Genomic DNA, 20,990 nt, shown 5'->3' on the forward strand with positions numbered 1-20,990 from the left:
TATGGTGGCTGTGTAGTGTTTAATGTAGCTGTGTAGTGTGCAAGGTATCTGTGTAGTGTGTAAGGTAACTGTGTAGTGTGTAAGGTAGCTGTGTAGTGTGTAAATTAACTGTGTAGTGTGTAATGTAGCTGTGTAGTGTGTAGCGTAGCTGTGTAGTGTGTAGGGTAACTGTGTAGTGTGTAAGGTAACTGTGCAGTGTGTAAGGTAGCTGTGTAGTGTGTAAATTAACTGTGTAGTGTGTATGGTAACTGTGTAGTGTGTAATGTAGCTGTGTAGTGTGTAGCGTAGCTGTGTAGTGTGTAGGGTAACTGTGTAGTGTGTGGGGTAACTGTGTAGTGTGTAAGGTAGCTGTGTAGTGTGTAATGTAGCTGTGTAGTGTGTAGCGTAGCTGTGTAGTGTGTAGGGTAACTGTGTAGTGTGTAAGGTAACTGTGCAGTGTGTAAGGTAGCTGTGTAGTGTGTAAATTAACTGTGTAGTGTGTAATGTAGCTGTGTAGTGTGTAGAGTAGCTGTGTAGTGTGTAGGGTAACTGTGTAGAGTGTAAGGTAACTGTGTAGTGTGTAAGGTAGCTGTGTAGTGTGTAAATTAACTGTGTAGTGTGTAAGGTAACTGTGTAGTGTGTAAGGTAGCTGTGTAGTGTGTAAATTAACTGTGTAGTGTGTAAGGTAACTGTGTAGTGTGTAATGTAGCTGTGTAGTGTGTAAGGTAAATATGTAGTGTGTAATGTAGCTGTGTAATGTGTAAGGTAAATATGTAGTGTGTAATGTAGCTGTGTAGTGTGTAAGGTATCTTTCTGTCTAATGTATCTGTATTATGCATAAGGTGGCTGAGTAGTGTGTAATGTAGCTGAGTAGTGTGTAAAGTAGCTGAGTAGTGTGTAAAGTAGCTGAGTAGTTTGTACGGTATATGAGGATTGTTTAACTGTGTAAAGTATCTGTGTTGGTGTATGATATCTTTTAAATTTCTTCAGTATGTTCACGAACATAACCGTACGTCGTATTATTTTACATTCCACGCGCTGTCATCCGCCCTAGCTGTAGCCTTGAACTGCGTTTCACTAGCACAAACAACGTATTTCATTTACATTATGAAGTCCATATGATGAAATAAAAAAGAACCGTGACTTGCTCCTATAAATTATTAATATATTAAAACATCAAACGACAAAGATAAGTCAATTTAAGAGTAATTATTTCTGACAAAAAGTTGTATAACTCTTTGATAACTTACGAAACAGAGAAATTGTTATTACTTCTGAAAACATGTATCATTTGATATCATTCCCTACATATACTTGCGTATTAATTTGATGACGTAAAGAAATTAGCAGCACAGAATTGTTAATGTATTTTTCAATTCAACTTTATTCTCTTTCACAATACAATGTATAGAGAACAATATTTACAATATAATATATAGTAATTGTAGTGTTCGTAGTCGGTAGTACACAGTACTGTTTCATAATAAATGCACATTTGTATCAAAGAGGACAAATATTGTCATAAATTATTCTGATAAAAGTGCAAAGTTTCTTCAGTGTTTTTATATTAGTAGTATTCATTAATTCATAGAACTTAATTACATTTGGTTTTGAATGCTTGTTATGAAAGGTTTTGAAAACAAATGCAGACTATTGGTCCTATTGACACGTCATCATTGGTCGCTATTAACAACACACTGGTAGTAGACAGAAATATGTTTTGCTTTGCAGTACTTCACATCGTACTAAATATATTGTACACATGTCCGTGGCCACACAGGTAGGTATTATAAGTATTTTATGTACAGGTCAAGTACCTGCTTCTGACACCTATTACATGTCTGTTTGGTCATATCCAGTGCAACATGGTCAGTGACAGTGTTGGTCAATGAGCTGCGGTCATTTCCGGTGTCGAACATGACCACCTGATGCGTAATTGTACGTTCGGTTATCGTAATCAGAGACGTTTATACTTCTCTTTCGTAATTAATACGCGTTATAGCTAGGTGTATTTCTTATATCACATCACACACACGGACTGAAGTGGCGACGGAGTTATTTGTTACCTGAGTTTAAGAGACATCTGCTTGTCTAGTTAACAGCCCCGGGCCCCGAGGTGGTAGGCGGTCCACCTGTCACCATTCCCCGCCCATACCGTCACTGTGTTATTTCCACGACAGGCTATCCAATTATACGGTCGTATTGTTGTAACTGGACATAAAGCTGTGAAGTGACCTTAAGCTCCAACCAGGACATAACAACAAATTCAATTTTGTATCTCCATTTTGTCACATCCAATGAACATTTTGACCGCTTTGCGTAACTAGTTAATTGATTTCCACTAACACATCTTTAAGGCAATATATGTGTCAAATGAACCTCGACACACATCGCTAACAGTACAGTATGACACATATATACTACCCCCAGGGGCCTGTTCGTTTTTTAAATGTAACAATTTCGGGTATATACAGGCATTGCTAGTATTTGTCAAGGCTCGCCTGAAAGCAGCATCAGATTACTGAGTTCAACCTTATTTCATAAACGAACAACTCTGGTACAGCCGGTTCAACAGTTTGAATCACAATAAACGAAAACAACCCTGGTATAATGAATTATCGAAGTCCGTGATATTATTTCTCCAACTATCACTAACGGTTTCCTCACTCCCGATTCATTGGAGGTGGTTAACATTGTTGGTCACCCACTAGTGTGCAACACATGGACTTAGAATCTAATTCCGTGGTTACACCCTGGACGTTATTTCATCGGTCAATCTTTGATTTAACAATGTTCTGCAACGTCATCTTACTTTGTGACGTTATATATAGTGCTTGGCAATTGCCTTTTCCGATTGGAAGCAGGAATGATGTATTCCCAAAAAAAACCATCGTGGTTTTCTAGATATATCCAGAGAAGTATGTATGTCTCTGATAAATCTATGCATTTGTGGAACGTTGCATAAGCAGGTACTCAAACTCGTTACGGTTGATTATCATGTCTATCTAAATCGAGTTAGTTAATTTTCAAATTGTAAATGACACTCGGGATACATGTACCTCGATCTTTTTTTCACACATTTTGGAGATTAACTAACCTGAGTTAAATACAAGATAACCCAATCATCAGTCGTTTGGGAACCTGTTTATCTTGTACATGTTGTAAGTGTTAAAAACGAATATTCATACTTTCGCATCAGTAAGAACAATATAAGCTTAGGACGTCCCTTTCAGAGAGCATGTTATGGATATTTTACTATAAACAGATGTTACCAATCAATTTCACTCATATCGTTTAAGTGTATATACACAGATACGTACAATACCGACTTTTCCCCACAGAACATCGATCACGTCTCCAGTGACATCAGAAACCACATGTCAACAGCTGTCTATATCAATTATACAGCTCGTGGTGTATACCTATGTAAGTCCGAAAAAAGGTGTTTATTTCAACAGGTGTGCATTAAACTTCCTCGCCTGACATCAAAAAGCTTTTGATAAACAAAAATAAAGAAAATATATGTTTCACGGATATGACAAAAAATACACATTCACCATTTTACACTAAAATTACGTTACAATAAAGCGCCGAAACCTTGCTAGACTGGTACGGCAGGCAACAAATAACACATATAATCGGTTTTGATCTATTTTGTATCCATATCACATAGATAATATCTTCCTGCATTTTAACTCTCCTTAGAATTAGCTCTCCGGAAGTAAGTCCCGATATATACACACCGCGTTATAGAAAGAAGACGGATCATATAAAGACTAGAGGCCTATATACCATCATTGACGATAGACTCCTTATTGAGTATTACCACGGAATTAGATTAGCGTGGTATTACCACGGATTTATATATATATATATATAAGTCATCTAATCTAATTCTGTGGTATCTTTACATGGTCGGGAAGGTAGTTAAAGGTTCCTCCTAGTTTTAATTACTTGCTTAAAACTTGGTTACCTGCACAGAGGACGCAAATACCGACATTTCAGTCTTCATGTGTAATTCAACAGGCAAGACTTTAAAATGTCAGTAACTTTTTTTTCAATAGTTATTTATAACAAAGAAACATTGCCCTATATATTTTAACCACCGCGGGCCATTTTAATCTCGTTTGACTTAACAACTGTCATATAAATTACCTGTAACTAGATAATCCTGTCAATCATTGTTATTGATACGGAAACTATTACAACCCCAGACATATATACAAATCTGACATTATTTACATATGACCGATATTACCGTGGATTTTGTAAATGATGACATTTGCCCCTGGGGAGGCACCTATATGAAGGTTATACATCTGAGACTTTATTACCGAGAGGCGTCTTCAATATGTCGTATATAAATGTCGGGCCGTATACCTACTTTAGGGTATCCGCGATTCAGCAATCACTAATCAATCTTAAACGATACAATATATACAGTAGCTATATATAAGTGAGTCGTCTATTCCAGTCCCGTTGTATCGATTTCATTGCTAAATACTTAATGTTGCAGAAAGCCGGATTCCATTATGGAGACCTACGGCAGCAGACAGATTGTTGTAATGTTATGTATCTATGGCAAAACATCCAAACGTTTTGGTTATACAAAAATATCTATCGAGGTTTGAGATTCTGTATCTCGAAACCATTACTATAGAAATAATGTGTCTTACTCTTGAGTTTACGTCTCGGATGCAACAATGCACTTGTACAACGCTTCTGGTAAATAAGCCAGACAAATCAATTCTAGTAAGTACGTGAACTTTAAACTTTGTGGATAATTAATTAGTCTGGGGCCACGTGCTAGCAATGTTCTACTCGTTACATGGTGATATCAGTCCTGATAACGACTTGCACGTGTCAAGTCTGTCCTAATGGAGATAGTGTACAGCGACCCGTGCTCCCGGGGCAGTGCTGACTGTGAAGCGATTCTCAGACAAGATAATGCAGCGTCACTCCCTTCGCGCGTCACCAGTCTCCATATTGATTACGCAGATCGCTGAGCATGACCATCTTCTCCGTGACCGGAAATGCCTTTCAAGTCTTGTTTTGGACGTAATCGGAAATGATCAGATATATACACACGTACCTCTCTACCTGGTATTTATAGAGACAACAATCTGATTAAACCACGGAATTTATTTGAATGTAACAAAAATAAAAATACAATAAGGCAGAGTTGCCTCAATACATAATTCAGTTCAGATTGCATTCATATCAGCTATGAATACCATAGCCCCAATGTTGACGTCAGCATTATGACGTTATACTTATAACATTGAATTGCCTGACCCTTACTTGAGGATGACTGTTAATCAACAAGCATATTCGACTTATACACTGATTGAACTACAGATGCTAAATTTGGATAAAATAATTTTCTATGAGATAAAAATATTTTTCAAAATGACAAATCATTGATCGTTTGCTAGCTGGTTTATTTGGGATTCTGCGTCCTCATAACAGTTAATGTCAGCAGACAATAGGAGCCTTGAAAGACTTGCAGTTGGAATTCGCCGTCAATATGATATACTAAATATGAATGTTAACTGGAACAAATATGGATAAATTCCAGGACGAACGTCCTTAAATGAACTTTACAGTTCATAAGACGTGAAACAAAATAAACACAAATACAGGAAGCGCTAGCAACTAGGCCTAGCGTTTCATAAAATTTGTCACGTTCCAGACGCAATTGACATCGAATGCCAATTTTGAAAGCAATTAAATCTATAACGTCTAAGGTAAGGGTTTCCAAATGAAGCCTTATCTTTTCAGAAGGAAATTGTCTCCTGCATACAATTTTTTTTACCTTCAACACAAAACAGTCCTATATAAACTTTTGAAGGTTTATCATACATGGGGTGAAATCCAAGGACAAACAGTAGTAAAATTTCCGTCTTGAGAGGTCACCATCAATATTTGTAACGCGGTTTCATATTAATAATCAGTTCCGATAGTGTTAGTTAGAAAATAAAGCGATCTGATTACACATAGAGCCTCCGTATGTTGTTGCAACATGCCCAACCTTCAATGTGTGTAAACATGTGGTTTACGTAACTTCTGCCATACTGATGTCATAATTACTCTTTTTGTTTGGAATAAAAACATTTTCGTAATCTACCTATTTACCAAGTAAACGTGATGTTAACGCTAATTATCGATAAAGAAATGACACATACGTAATAACAATCCACTAATTCACCAACCAGCGGCACTAATTATAACTAAAGATCGCTACATGTACAGACGTCACTGGCTACAGATCGACGCGAGAACCTGTTGGGTCCGTCTGGTGACATCCTCGCGATCGATATCCAGGGGTTACGCTTACTTTCGCTCTCTACGGAAACGTGAGCGTAACTCCGGGATATCGAGGATGGTCTGGTGAATGGGATTACAGTACATTACCAAGGGATTATGAGCTCCTTCTTTACAACTCTCCTTATTTTGGAGGAAGACTTCCGATTTCGGGCCCTAAATTTTAGCATTTTGAATCAGTAAAAGATCTGATGATTTCATCTGAAAGTACAACCATGGCCATGATGCAATTTTTAAGTGGTATTTACCCCTAGGGTGTATCAGAGACGTGTATATGTCTCTGGGTGCATATAAACACATCTGATTTATGTTTTAATATTGAGCACGTGTAATCTCCAGCATAGAAATTTGAAGAAGTTGACAAGTATGATGATCTACTTATATAAAAATAATAATTATAATTTGAGGTTCTTATATACCGCCTAATCGCAACCTAGTTCGTAGGTCATCTCAAAGCGGTTCACAAATTACTCCCTGGGGAGTCATACAGCAGGAGCTGCCATTTCCGCGCTAACAGCTATATAACATTCAACAATTCTATCACGTACTCATTTACAGCTGAGTAGACTGTAACAAGCGGAGTAAAGTATCTTGCTCAAAGATACAACACAGTGCTGTGCCGTGACCATGCAACCCTTCGGTCACGAGGCCGGCATCCTACCACTAGACTACCATGCCTCCTATATATATAACATGAGGATGTGCTTGTAAAGAAAGTTTGCCATCCCCAGGGTCTTAATTAACTAGCCCTTGTTTGGAGTGGATTAATTTAGGAGCAGGTCCGGGGCAGGGCCATGGTAGGGGTCGGTGTCACAGCGGTTCAACAAACAGGGCTTCTTTTTTGTTTGTCTGTTTGATTTGGACCATTCATCTCAAACCAGCATAGAAGCAACTAGTCTGATCCCCGCACCCCCTTTCAGAAATTCTGTGACTGCCATGAAAGGGCGTTGTCCTCATGCCAACCTCTTCTGTAAAGAGATCTAGATAGCCTGGTGTTGAAACAGAAACCGATTCCAGGTCATAATGTTACCACTTACAAAACAAGGAAATACACAAACAAGAGTAGATTATATTTTGTTTTACTTTTCAATTAATAATATAACATGATTAAATAATAACAATATGTTTGTATGAGGTTAGATGTAGCTTCACATAATGTCAAGAATCCATACTTTAGTGAAACCTTCGCTACAACTACGAGGGGGTTTGAGTATGCAGCCAAGCATTGCTATCACAATCAGAATTCAACATTCAAAACTTATCAACGACAAAATAAGATCTTTTTACATGAGGTATTGCAGATCTGTTTTTTATCAGATTTAACCTGTCGGAATTATAAATCGGAAGACAATATCATATTATGATACATCTAAAATAACTGTTCACTAATGAAAACTCATCTGTGCATGCAGCATGTTGAAATTTAAACATTGTAATGCACAAAAAATGTGTAACACAGAAATTCTCCTTTCTCTCACTCACTCTCTGTCTCCCATTGCTTCATAGAGCATCAGCAGTGATGAGCATTATATAGTTTAAATTACAAAATTTAATTGTAAAAAAACTTGTGTCACAAGATCCAATTTGTGTATCTTACATCTGTAAATGAAAAAAAACTGTCTTGGCCGACAGTAAAATAAACTTCCTGGTAAATTCTAAATTTAATCACATTGCAGATAGACTAAATCAAGAAAGCCTCATGATGTACATGTACTGAATGATGAAAATAATCATAATTAAGTTAATTTAATGCACTTTTAGTTAAAATAGCATTCAAAGAAAACATATATAAATTTATTAAAATCATTTCACTCAAAATCACATAAATTTTAAATTATAACTGTAGGTATATGAATAAAATCTAAAATTGTAAAAAGTCCTTTCAGGTGATTTAAGCAGAACATCAACATATTTATCTAGATCTCAAGTTGCTGAGGTGTTTATGTAACATAATAAGCCTTAGTACCACGAAAAACTAATTTGCTTGAATATGGCTTCCCTCAATTCAACTAGAACAATGATCATCAAATATTTAACACAAACCTAGAGCTAATATTGGATTGAAAAATGTATACTGGCAATAACTATTTTCAATTACAGTTTAGGTTACTACAGTGAAATAGGGTATCTGTTACTTCCTTGTGGAAAAGACATTTAATTGGAGGTAAGGGGTACCACTACATCAGTTTTAACCCTTTCACCACTGTAGACCATAATGGACTCATCCAGATTAATGCATGGTAGAGTCTACTAAAGTTACATGGAGTGAAGGGGTCAACTGTGAAAAAGTTTCTTATTTGGGCTTTTCAGTTTTCTATCTTGTATACATAAAGATGAAGGGACCAAAAAGTATTTTTTCTGGCTGAGAGTTACTACCCTTGTCAAGGTATCATCAATCTCTCATTTTGATGCATTGTGTGCATACTGTACACAATGATAGTGAAAATGGCAATGTATTTTTAATGGTACCCTTTACCTTGAATTGAAACCAATTTATGTTTTGCCTATCAATTTTCAGAAAAGATCTTTACATAATATTTTTTGATCCTGGATCAATATAATTCTAAAACGAAAAATCTTTCAAACAACCTATACCAACTTGAAGTATTTGAATATCAGTATAATATAAAATGTTAATATAAGCAGGCATGCCATTTTTAAGTACTGTTTTCCTGAAATGTTTATTTTCCTTTGTATTATTCCACTTTACAAAGCACTAACTGAAAGCCCTGGTATGTTATCTAGTACAACAGCTGGAGTATAACAGGACATGGATTCAGAGACGGCTTGTAAGTGTACACTTCAGTAGACTTGTTCAAGCCCATATATATTGCAATAAAATTGTATTCATCATTTCATTTGCTTTTCTGGTATACAGCAAGTTTTTTTCTGTGGAAACAGGACATGTCAAAATGTGCACTCCAGAATACATGCATGTCATGTGACAAGTAAAAACATACATTGTACACACCACTATTGCTTGAAATTGTTCCTGATATGTTGAGTAATTCTATTTCACAAAAATATTCAAAGAGCAAATTTTGCTTTATCAAAAACAAATGGATGCAAGTATTCATTCTACATACAAAATAAAATTGTAAAGCCTTTTTATAGATATGAAAGAGCACATTATAAATATTTCCTTTTCTATTGAGGAATGATTATACCAGACCCGAGATCACAGTCACTTCACACATTAATTATTACATACAACTTCAGAGCAAATAAATAGCATTACACTCTAAAAATAAAATGTTGGGACTTCTATTTTAAAACATTGAAAAATCAGCATACCTTTTTACGATATGCAGATACATGTATATCCATGCTGCGAGTCTGAAAATGTCTGACTTTACTTTTAGTACATATAGAAAAGTCAGACATTTTGGACCATTGACATATTTTTTATATTCACTGGTAGCAGAAAGTAGCACATTACTTGCAATCTCAATGTTGTGTATATTATTTTAAAATAAGCATTAATTTTCAATTCACTTTTTCTTTTTCGTCTTTTTCTTTTTTTCTATAAGCTCGTACATTGAGTCCATACATTCATCTAATCCTTCTCCTGTGATTGCACATGCTGGATGAGAGGCCCACAGCTGACTTGGGGGCAGTTCATGAAGACCGAGATGTTTTTCTACCTCAGCCAAGTCCAATGACCCAGGCAAGTCCTGTTTATTGGCAATGACTAACACTGGTAAACCTGGATTTTCTGAACTTTTCAAAAGTTTAATTAACTCCAATTTAGCCTCTTCAAGGCGTTCTTTGTCCACACTGTCAACAACAAATATGATACCCTCGGATGACCGCACGTAGGATCTCCATAGCGGGCGGGTCTTGTCCTGACCACCTACATCCCATATTGTGAAGTTTATTCCTTTTATTTTTCCAGTCTTTCCCTTGATTTTCTCACAGTTAAATCCAATGGTAGAATTGACATGCATGTATTGGTCAAATTTAAGTCTGTATAATAATGTTGTTTTGCCTGACAGGTCCAGCCCCAGCATGACGAGCTGTACAGAGGCCGAGCCTCCCATATCCTATGTGGCTGGTCAGGGTCCCACAACAGATTAAGTGTCAACGTGACACGGGAAATCGGGGATCACTCACCATCGTTCACATACCTGTCAAACTATGAAACACCGATTCGTCAAATGATCCAGCCAGCAGCGCCCACAGATTCACAAAGAAATTTGAAAACTCCAACCAGGATTGTGTGTAAAAGTAACCAATATTTATCCAGGGCTAGTGTCAGTACTCATGAACATTTTGCGTGAAATCTTGTACTGTCAGTAGAAATCGTAAACTGATATGTCCGGTTTCATCGTTGTGTGCATAATACACCAAAATGGGTCAAACGTCTGCAAACATTATGAACGATATCTCCTGCTCTGTGCGATTTTTCCGGCTGTTTAACACTATCTTGACTAGACATGTGATTACGTAGTCATAATCGTTGATTTCCTCCCTTTGAACAATATCGATATGTCATTGTAATTCCCCAGTCAAACACACACACAGGTAGAATGAGGTTCGGGTACTTCCGTTGTAAATTATAACACAGACTGTGCTGCCCCCTATGGACAGGTACGTTACAACCGACGCGACGATCAAATTCGACGGTCATTCAGAACGTAATTACATGTATAATAGATTGCAAATACGGTGGGAAAGCATGTAGATAAAATATTACAATAATAAATTAATAATCGATAAACCAATAAACTTTCTTGCCACCGAAACAAGCATATATCACGTAAAACAAATATGTAAACTATTTTCTGTCAGCATAGGCATGAGGTAGCGTGGCCGAGCGGTCTAAGGCGCTGGTTTAAGGCACCAGTCTCTTCGGAGGCGTGGGTTCGAATCCCACCGCTGCCACTATGTTTTTTTGTTTTTTCTTTTAAATAACATAACAATGATGATGATAATAAAAAAAAAAAGCACGAAACCCAGTTGTAATAAAACGGACATATGAACAATCAAAATTTGAAACATGCAGAATTCAGTTGTTCAAGACATGTCATATAATTATTAATTATTGATTACTGCTATGCTGTTCCTATTTTATTAAAATAACGNCCCCCCCCCTACAAAAATAAATAAAAAGATTATTAAAATCTATTTACTCAATTACTTTTCGTCTGTTTTTGACAAGAAACTCCAATATATCAGTTAAAAGTGTATTATTTTCTGGTTCATTGCAATTCGGACAATTTTGAAAGGAATTTGTCAAAAAAGAAATGTAAAGAACTGCTCACGTGATTTTGCAATACTTTTCGAAAATCAAGAATACCTAACTCTTAACGTATTTTCAATAATGATCATATGTATTACATAAAGGCGTAATACGGGTTAGACGTCTTCCTGATACAAACATCCTTTTTCATTAAATGTCGTGTAGACTTAGAACCAAGGGGAGATTGGTAGGATTGTAGTAGTATGCGGATAATATAATGTAAAGATGTCCAGGAGACTATTGTAATCATTTCATTAATCTATAAATGTCCATGTATGTATTTATTTTTAATATAAAAATTACGACTACCACAATTGTGTTCCTCTTCTCTTTGAAAAATCCACATCTCACCCCAGGCCCTAGTCCGAATTATTCTGACGTTTTATCGACTTTTTTCATATCGGTCTGTCGTCGATTAACGACAGACTACCATATTCATGAAACTGTTCTCATGCTCAAACTCAGATTCTGTGCTCAATGTAAGTTTCTTGTTCCGGTGATGAATGAATAAAACACACATACAATGTCCATGATTTGGACGAATTTTGGAGTCTCAAAGCTTTAACACAGGACATTTCTGCCGTGTCGCATGATTTAAGCGAGAAACAAGAGTTCATGCTTGAATACGAGAACAATTTCATGAATAAAACACAGATCTTATCAATCATAATTATTAATCACATATCCCAAATAATCATCATGCAGGCATTGGGTTTGCAAAAGTTTTTGCCTTTTAAAGAATGTTATCAATTCCCCAAATTAGATATCTTGGCTATATTTCCTCAAATGTTTATTGAAATGTTTATGGATTTCATTATATGAATGACCTAGATATTTTTTTACTTGAAAAAATACAGATGAATTACAGTATAAATCGATCTCAAAAGAAGTTTTCCGAGGGAAATGTATTCAAGAGAATTTAAGTACGGAACGTTCTCAGAGTTAACGAACTTTGTGATACTAACATACATGCATGCATCATAGACATGAATCGGGGACATTGAAGAAATAAAGAATAGATACGCTGTACCATATAACTGCATGTGTATCGTTCAAGGCGACTAATATGTCTTTCATGTAGTTTTCATGTAGTGTCGACATCGACGTAAGCTGATCCAGCTTCTTGAGACGCATCTATATACTGTTCTCTAATCACGTTCGGTTGTGAGTAACAAACAGGTTGGTACAAATTTTTGGTGATGATGACGCCAGTGATTGTTTAACCGAGCTTAACAACTATTTAAGGAGGGGGCCTCTACAACTATATTTGGTAGAGAGTTCCACACGTCCACGACCCTACTACTGTACAGGTTCCTGGTTACATTGAGCCTCATCTTTCTCTTGAAGAGTTTTTTGGAGTTTCCTCTTGTTGTAGCCAATGTTGCCATTTTAATAATTTTGTCCTTATCCAGAATGTCAATGCCATACACGATTTGTAAATTTGTATGACATCTCCTCTCAATCGTCGGTACTCTAGACTGGGGAGGCCCAACATATAAAGTCTCTCACTGTATGATTTTCCTTTTAGGAATGGTAGGCGTCTTGTTGCCCTGCGTTGGACATTTTCAATGGCAATATAACGTGGGGCCCCTGCAGAAAAGGGTTTTTTCTTCTATGTATTCTACTAAGAGGACAATGAAGAGACCAAATGTATCTGCTGCACCCATTGCAACACTTCAGATATTTTTCGGTTCCTCATTTTCCTTTCTTCTTTCTTTTCTTTCTACTTTCTCTTCACAGAGTTGTCTCCCTAGACACCCGTCATCATAAGACCGTTGCTGTTGTGAGGTCGTTAAACCATCATCGTCGTCGTCGTCGTCGTCGTCGGAACAACGAAGAGGTCAGTGACGCCGAAGAGCTGTAGCCTACAGTAATTAGGTACAGATGTGGCAGTACTGTAGGCATTCAGCACCAGTAGTCTGATAAGGTCTCTCTCTTTGTGGATGCCCTTTTGTCCGCGTCTAACAGCTAGACTCCTCCTCAAAGGCAGGCTCTCATTTGAGGACTGCATGTCGCCTAACGTTGCGGTCAGTACTCAGTACCTAGAGATTCCATTCAACAGATATAAATATATAGCGTTTCATTGGCCGTTAGATTTACAGTGTGTCAGAAACCAATTCAGAGAAACCCGTTTTGAGGAGACTTATCTCGACCTTTGTTCTATATGTCCAACCCAACGGAGATAAGACTTCACGATGAGTACCCTAATGTCAGGCAATTGCACTATACTTCAAGGTCCTTCCATGAACTGCTTTAGTGTTATGCAGACAAAGGAGGTCAACATTTTTGCGAATCTGATCGACGCTTCTTTGCCCATGCTGAAATTTGTGGTCAAAGGTACTGTCCACGTGGATGGAACTTTCCGCAGTTTTTGCTTCATAATAAACCTACGTCTAAACGCCATGTTATAAGTTAACAATGCCTGATGGGGACAGGAGATGGTGAGCTAAAAGGCTATGGAAGCGGTTGACACGCAGATATCGAGTTCTTCTTGTAGACATAGTTTGTTCGATCACATCTATAATCAGACGAGGCTAGTACCTGTGGTTCGATGCTGCAAGGGCGCAGTCATCGACGAAAAAAAAGTGTCTCACTCGGTCTTCAAGTACATCGGTATTGTCTTTCTGACTGTTGTTTATTTAATTACAGAAGTTATTAAGAGACATTCAAACACTTATTTTACTGTACAAGTCTCTATTGAAGATTCATGGACATTTTCACTGAGTTTGTACTCCGCGTTTCCACACAAGATTAAATACATAGAAATATTAGAAGGGGTACAGAGGAGCATACCAAAATTATAATTTAATCTCTGAAAAATCTTTCATGTCCAGAGAGACTACGAAAACTGATAAACATTATCGTATCGAAAGCAAATGAGATAATATTAAAATACGCTGTAACTGAGAAATGACTACTTAAACAAAGATGATTCTATGCTAAACACAAATATTTTAATGCAAATTTTAACTACTCACAATATTCAACTTATGTTTGACTCTTCTTTATTCATAAAACAGTCAGTCACGTGAACTGAGGAGAATGGGCCTGGCTTCTGCGTTAGTTAATATATTGGGTGTTTGAAGTTTCTTTATATGTTTGTTGTTTCGTTATTTGCCTTCAAGTTACTATGTAACTAAAAGTGAATCTATGAAAGTATGATTCTAGTAGTAAAATAACACCTAGGAAACACGTAAGAAATTCAAACAATACAAGTTCATAAATATATTTATTATTTTGTACAAAAAAGTGTCATCATTAATTAATAACAAAAAGCTATCATTGTTTAGTATTTAAGTTGAAAAGTAAAAGTTGAACCACTTGCGTCTTATTTCCGGAAAATATGACCACGTAGCCGGTTTCTTAAGTAGACGTTTCAACGAAACTTCCGGTGACTTTGCTCATGGCTCTATGAGGAGTGGAAAGATAATTGTTGTACACGATGTTCTGTCGTTGCATGCGACTTGCTTTAACTGCCAATAATGCAAATGTTCTGAGGAACTTTTATACAATACAGACATTGAGAACTGCTGGGTATAAGAGTAAACTGAGTCTAGACAATTTGTATCCAGGCAATAGAAACAGCATAAATGAAGCGTTCAACGTGCTTAAAAAACAGGTAGACCCACTATTTACTGATATTGTAATTACTTTTAAAGTAGTTTACGACTGTGCACAACAAATGGTAATTCAGTTATCTAAATTTGTGTTGTAGAGTAGCTATAAAAAGCATGATCCCATTGACTTCACTGAACATTTCAATACTGATGTCAATGGAAAACCAAGTCAGTGATATTGGTTTGTCATTTTCACAAAAAGTTAGACATCAGAATTGATAACTCTTTGTATACAAATGCACTTCATTGTGTATTTATTGGATTTTGTTGAAAGAATTCAATGCTCTTAGTGTTTAAAAGAACTTTGTGTATTTTTATTTCACTTAATTCCCCATGTCGGTAATAAGATTGCGACTCAAAATGGGGCCATTACCCAAATGCTGGATTATTACCCATATGGGCCGTTGTGCCGCAACCTGATCATTTCTAAAATAAATTCGTAATTGATCTCTTCAAACTCTTTTTCTTAGTGTACTTGATCTAACGGTTTTGTTTGTGAACTTCTGTTGGTAATGTTTATGTAAACTAACATATTGTAACATCTTTAACCTGATATAGATGTACATGTAACATAGCAGCTAAAGGACAATCAGACTGATTTTAATGCATGGTGGTTTTCCTTCCCAATAAAAACTCTTCTCACTGTTTCTGGAAATCAAAAGTTCCAACACCATTTCTCTTAATAGGGCTTATATATCAGGTTGGGGAAAACCACAACTTGCGTATAATACGCAAACTCGCCTATTATACGCCAGGTGGAGTATGGATTTGTTACTAAAAATAACACTAATCGCTTTAACAGTAACTTTTGCAAGATATTATTAAAAATCGCATTAATTTACGACAAGGTAAATAATATTTTGCTAAAAGATGTTTACTGAAAGCGTTGGCTACTTAGAAACTTGATGTAATTTTACCGCAAGTATTGCATCTATTTTTGGTACTTTCCCACATGCAAATAAACTTTATTTTTGCATTTGTATTATGTTTCATGACTGAATAAATGCGACTTGGACAAACAATTTGAAAAAGTTAAGATTAAAGTGATTTTGGCTATTTTTAGTAACAAATCCATACCCCTATTGGCGTATAATACGCGAGTTTGCGTATTATACGCAAGTTAGTGGTTTTTCCCCGACCTCTTACATTGTTTACCTTTTGAAAAAGATTTCTTTTTTTGAAATACAGCACAATTATGCAAATGGTAGTGAAGAGGAACCATTCTCAGGATATATTCCAACTGGTAAGTGATGGAAAAATTATTAAAGCTTTTATTAAGGTTTCCATAAATTTTGGAATGTATATGAATGTAGTTCGTGTATGATGCAATATTTACTTTATCTGAAGACCTTAGTGAGGCTGAGTGGGGCTATCATTACCTGCTTTCATGAAGATATTTAATGTTAGTTATGAAAATGACTGTTCCCAAGGGCATGGTATAAACAACTCCATTTATTCATAAATTGGAACCAAGAAATCCATTATAAATGAAACAATTTTTGCAAAAAGGGAGAATTTGAAGTGTCCATAGTCGAAGAGAAAACAATTTTGGATTTATACAACATGGGTAATCGTGGAGGGAGCTAGCCATGGGGCCACTGACCCCTCGAAACTGACCCCTTCATGTTCAAATTTTCTTTTAATTTATATAAAAAGGCCCTTCTTAATTTTGATATTGACTAAAAATTGCTGAAATTGCCAACTGCTCTCAAATTCCAGGATTTTCCTTGATACAATCAAACATATTTTAGAATAACTGTACTTAGCAACCAATAGCTGTAATTCAAAGTGTCATTCTGGAAGGTCTTGTTTAATTCACGTTCCCGAAAATGAAGTGAGTCTTTGTTTTGATGCTTGGACTGCCATTCCTCAAAGTTGTGTCAACTTTGCATATAAAAGACTACCACTCGAGATAAAAGTGATGAATCACTACAATTGCAAGTAGAGGATAACTATTGTAGGGCTACACCTTACATGTAAAGAGGTTTAACTTGATTTTGTTGAAATAGGGGAATATCAAGATTGTGCCTTAGTGTAAGTGGACAGGTTTTAATTAGTGCTACATATGCAGATGTACTGATATTAGGGCAATTCAAAGCAAGACCTTTCGCAACATTCCAGTTTCATGTGATGACGTTTATTTCTCATTCATCATTATTACACAGATTATCTTCATTGGGATGACACTAAGTTGTGTAATGCATTCTGTATATGATTATATTTATTCTTAAAGTGATTAACATTTGTTGACCTGTACTGCCTATTTTACAGAAAAGATAGAGTTTACCTATACCAGAAGTGGTGGAAAAGGTGGCCAGAATGTAAATAAAGGTAAGACATAAACAATATACTGGAAAATATTTGTTTTTATACCTGTGACAAAAAAAAATCACACATTTTATACCTTGTGAGAGGTTTGTACTATCTCACCAAAGGGAAGGGTAGGGTAATGTTGTGTCTATAAAGAAACAGACTGAAATACTTATTGGAAATGATAATTTTGGTGATGAGAAGGTGTGAGAGTATATTCATTTACAAATTATACTGTAGATTAGAAAAATCTCAACCCTTGGGTTTGAGATTTTAAATAGAATTTTCACCTCTTAGTTCACCCCCGATATTTTGTCCTGGTTGTACAACATGCGTCTTTAGTTAAGTTTATCTGCAGTGTTTTACTTTAGTCAAAGTTATAAAACATGAATGTATAGTTTAATTTAATTTACAGTACTTGGCCTAGGGCGATTTATTTTTGTCCAAGTTGTTTAACCTGATATGTATAGTTTAGTTTACCAACGCTTTTCTATTTTACAGTCAGCTCTAAAGTAAATGCAAAATTCCATCTTGAATCTGCGACCTGGATACCTGCCTGGATCAGAGAAAAAATCAAAGAGCAGGTAAAGAGCCATGTAAATGTTTCTGAACAGAACTAACTGACCAATTATTGTTACCAACATTTTTTAAGTTGACTCACAAACATACATGTATTTGTCAGGCTTAGGATTTATACACCATAGACAATAGGTCTATGACATTTAGATTTCTCATAGACCTGCTGAAATTCTGATAGACCAGATATTTGAGATGTTAAATAAGATTTAGTTTTCTGACTATTATTATCACTGGACAGAACTGAATTGTATTATTTCATTGCCAGCAAAAACACCATATCAGCAAGGACGGCTTTGTGATGATATCGTCGGAGAAGACACGGAAACAGATCATGAACAAAGCCGATTGTATGGAGCAGATTCGCAGTATGATTTACAGAGGCACTATGAAACCCAAGGAACAAACACCAGAGGAACTTGCTCGCATTGCCAAGGGGTAGGTGTCGTAACAGGGTACTTTTAAATAAAAAACATTTCACATTCAATATTGAAAACAAGAATCTTTGACTCCCATCGAGAATAGATATGATGCATTATTGAAACATGAGGTTTTGTTCACCTGGTGCCTGTGTCGAGATATTAGGCCGACAGTAATGATATAGATTGCCATGTAGGGTGCTGGGGTAAAAGATTATCTAGCTTGTTCAAATAGATTACTGATACCCTATACAAGGGTATGGGTTAGATGTGTTTTACATTTTCAAATGACTGCTTCTAAATGAACTATAAAGCCTAGAGTAGCGATATTTGGCTGGTGATTTACTGGGATATAACTGGTAGGGATATCAATGTTGTTTAAATGAATAATACTAATCCACATTCAAGGTCACAGGGGTCATATGTGTTGAAATATTCAAATCGCTTCTAATGAACCATGACCTCTATCAAGTTTGTTCAGATAAATGACCTTGTACATTAAAGGTCGCATTAGATTAAAAAAAATCTTTGTAGAATAGAACCAAGAGGCTTATAAAATAATAGGGTCTTGTTTTTTGGCTGATGTTATACCATGCTAGGTAATATAAATATTTTGTTTGTTTAAAATTTACGATATGAAAACAAAACATTGGTGAAAGGGTAATTTTACATAGATGATTGGACGAAAGAAACGTTTCAGACTAAAAATGAAAATATGTAGGTTGCCAGGTTAAAAAGTGTTCTGTATACAGGGCATTTTTGTTGCAATTGAATTTTGTCAGATTCTACCAGTGAAGGGCAAACAATTTAACTGAGTGGAAGTTTCCTGGCATACAGTTATACGAGTTGGAACATTTATGAAATGATAATTTAAGAATAAAACATGGCAATGCATAAAAGCTGTTAATTGCATCTGTGTCTTACAGAAACATGTTTTGTCGACAGCATATTTCTGTTGAAATCGTCTGCTATGTGTCTCTCTGTGTTATTGGCATGGATGTTGTACTCTGTAACCTCTTCTGTTTGAAAACTTTTGTTATTTTGTGCAAGTCAACATATTTCTAAGAATGTTTTTTTTTCCTTTCAGGAAATTAAAGTTCCAGAAGGATGTGCTTAGAAAGAAAAGAGTACATTCAGATAAGAAGAAATTCAGATATAATCCCTGACACCGATTTAGATAGGATGGTTTTGACTTTTTCATGTATATTATCTTATTATCTGAATACATTTTTTTTTTAAATATTGTTTGGATTATGTTTTGATGTAATCAACAGAACAGAGTAAGAAATGACATTTTAAAGCCTCCAGTCCACAGGGCTATTAGCCACTGATCCTCACACTTGTGACAGAGCTGACTATTGTTTGATAAGTAAAACCGTGGAACTCATGAGATGGAAACTCCAGCTCATTGTCTGATTGATTAATATTGTTGATAGTTTGTGTCTTTAGCCATACAGCTACAATATCTAGCCTACTGTATAAATGGCAATATTTACGAGGATTTGATTTCACTTTATACACGATCATCAGAGAAGATAGCGTGAATATTAATATCATGAAGATAAAAGAGCAAATAAAATGTTTACCTATTTACTGTCGAAAAATAGGGATAAAACAACAATTCAATATCGTTTTTTGACGGAAGAATTATGGTATGGGTATACAGATTATTTCGACCCCACATGGATGTGCAAACTAGTTCTTATTGGGACAACTGCGAAATATTATCCACGCGAAGTATGAAGTTAATGAACTATACAGTATTGAAAACCTGCGAGTCAGCGACCTGGGATAAATGAGGTTTCTCAACAAAACTCGACATCTTTTATTCTCTGTCACATACATAGACATTTGACACAACATTGTATTATTTAGGGATATTTATATACATGTTAGCAAAATGCATTTATGCAGTTTCTGTTATTTTAATTCATAAATTAAATCAAAGCGTTCAAAATTACGAATTTTGCCAACGTAACATACTAACTACAGAAATAGGAACTGAAATATTATCAATGTTTTGAAATTTTTATGTGTATGAACGTGTAGATAAATGTACAGAGAATTCAATGAAGTGACAAATGTAAATAAATGTGGTAGATGATAGGGCTGCAACGATATACATACCTCACGATATGATACGTATCGCAGTACGATGCTTACAATACGATAAGTATCACGATACAAATATCTGCTTAAAAGGTCAACTTAATAATTGAGTGCAGTATTTTATCGAGTTTTATCATAGACCTCAATAGCAAAAACTATCAAAATATATTTGTGTATGCATTTTAGTATGATTGGGTATGACTTCACAGTGAACCATGTCTTATTGAAGGATTAAGGAGTTTGATAATCAAAGATTAATTGATAATTTCAGTACTGTTAGTGTATCGCAATACCGGCAAACAAAACAATTTTATACGATACACCAGAAAGTATTGCGATACGATTTATTGTTGCAGCTTTTGAAGATAATATATATTTCATGTCAGAACTTTAAACAAAGTTTTGAGAAGGAGG

The 20,990-nt window shown here is 35.7% G+C and overlaps 2 protein-coding genes and 1 non-coding gene across 3 annotated transcripts; 2 read left to right on the forward strand and 1 right to left on the reverse strand.

Moving 5' to 3' along the window:
• Positions 1 to 7,360: 7,360 nt before the first annotated feature.
• LOC110451207 (ADP-ribosylation factor-like protein 4C) lies at positions 7,361 to 11,126 on the reverse strand. The gene has a single exon (XM_021499090.1). It carries the CDS (start codon positions 10,341 to 10,343, stop codon positions 9,795 to 9,797), a length of 549 nt encoding a protein of 182 aa, XP_021354765.1. The 5' UTR covers positions 10,344 to 11,126; the 3' UTR covers positions 7,361 to 9,794.
• On the forward strand, positions 11,106 to 11,187 carry Trnal-aag. Its single transcript has one exon. It is a non-coding gene; the product is annotated as a tRNA-Leu (tRNA).
• A 3,734-nt stretch (positions 11,188 to 14,921) lies between these two features.
• Positions 14,922 to 19,710, forward strand: LOC110451246 (peptidyl-tRNA hydrolase ICT1, mitochondrial-like). Its single transcript, XM_021499164.1, has 6 exons — positions 14,922 to 15,164; positions 16,351 to 16,405; positions 17,434 to 17,493; positions 17,974 to 18,056; positions 18,317 to 18,486; positions 19,555 to 19,710. The coding sequence occupies exons 1-6, from the start codon at positions 14,988 to 14,990 to the stop codon at positions 19,631 to 19,633; spliced, it is 624 nt and encodes a 207-aa protein (XP_021354839.1). The 5' UTR covers positions 14,922 to 14,987; the 3' UTR covers positions 19,634 to 19,710.
• The last annotated feature ends 1,280 nt before the right edge of the window (positions 19,711 to 20,990 follow it).

This window comes from Mizuhopecten yessoensis, unplaced genomic scaffold (assembly GCF_002113885.1).
Source record: "Mizuhopecten yessoensis strain PY_sf001 unplaced genomic scaffold, ASM211388v2 scaffold5877, whole genome shotgun sequence".
NCBI classification, from domain to species: Eukaryota; Metazoa; Mollusca; class Bivalvia; order Pectinida; family Pectinidae; genus Mizuhopecten; species Mizuhopecten yessoensis.

Bases quoted from the DNA above. Each gene is read 5' to 3' on its own strand.
- LOC110451207 (XM_021499090.1), bottom strand. From the start codon at position 10,343: ATGGGAGGCTCGGCCTCTGTACAGCTCGTCATGCTGGGGCTGGACCTG.
- LOC110451246 (XM_021499164.1), top strand. From the start codon at position 14,988: ATGTTCTGTCGTTGCATGCGACTTGCTTTAACTGCCAATAATGCAAAT. The intron at 16,406-17,433 runs GTAAGTGATGGA...CCTATTTTACAG, and splicing joins CTCAGGATATATTCCAACTG to AAAAGATAGAGTTTACCTAT. The intron at 17,494-17,973 runs GTAAGACATAAA...TCTATTTTACAG, and splicing joins TGGCCAGAATGTAAATAAAG to TCAGCTCTAAAGTAAATGCA.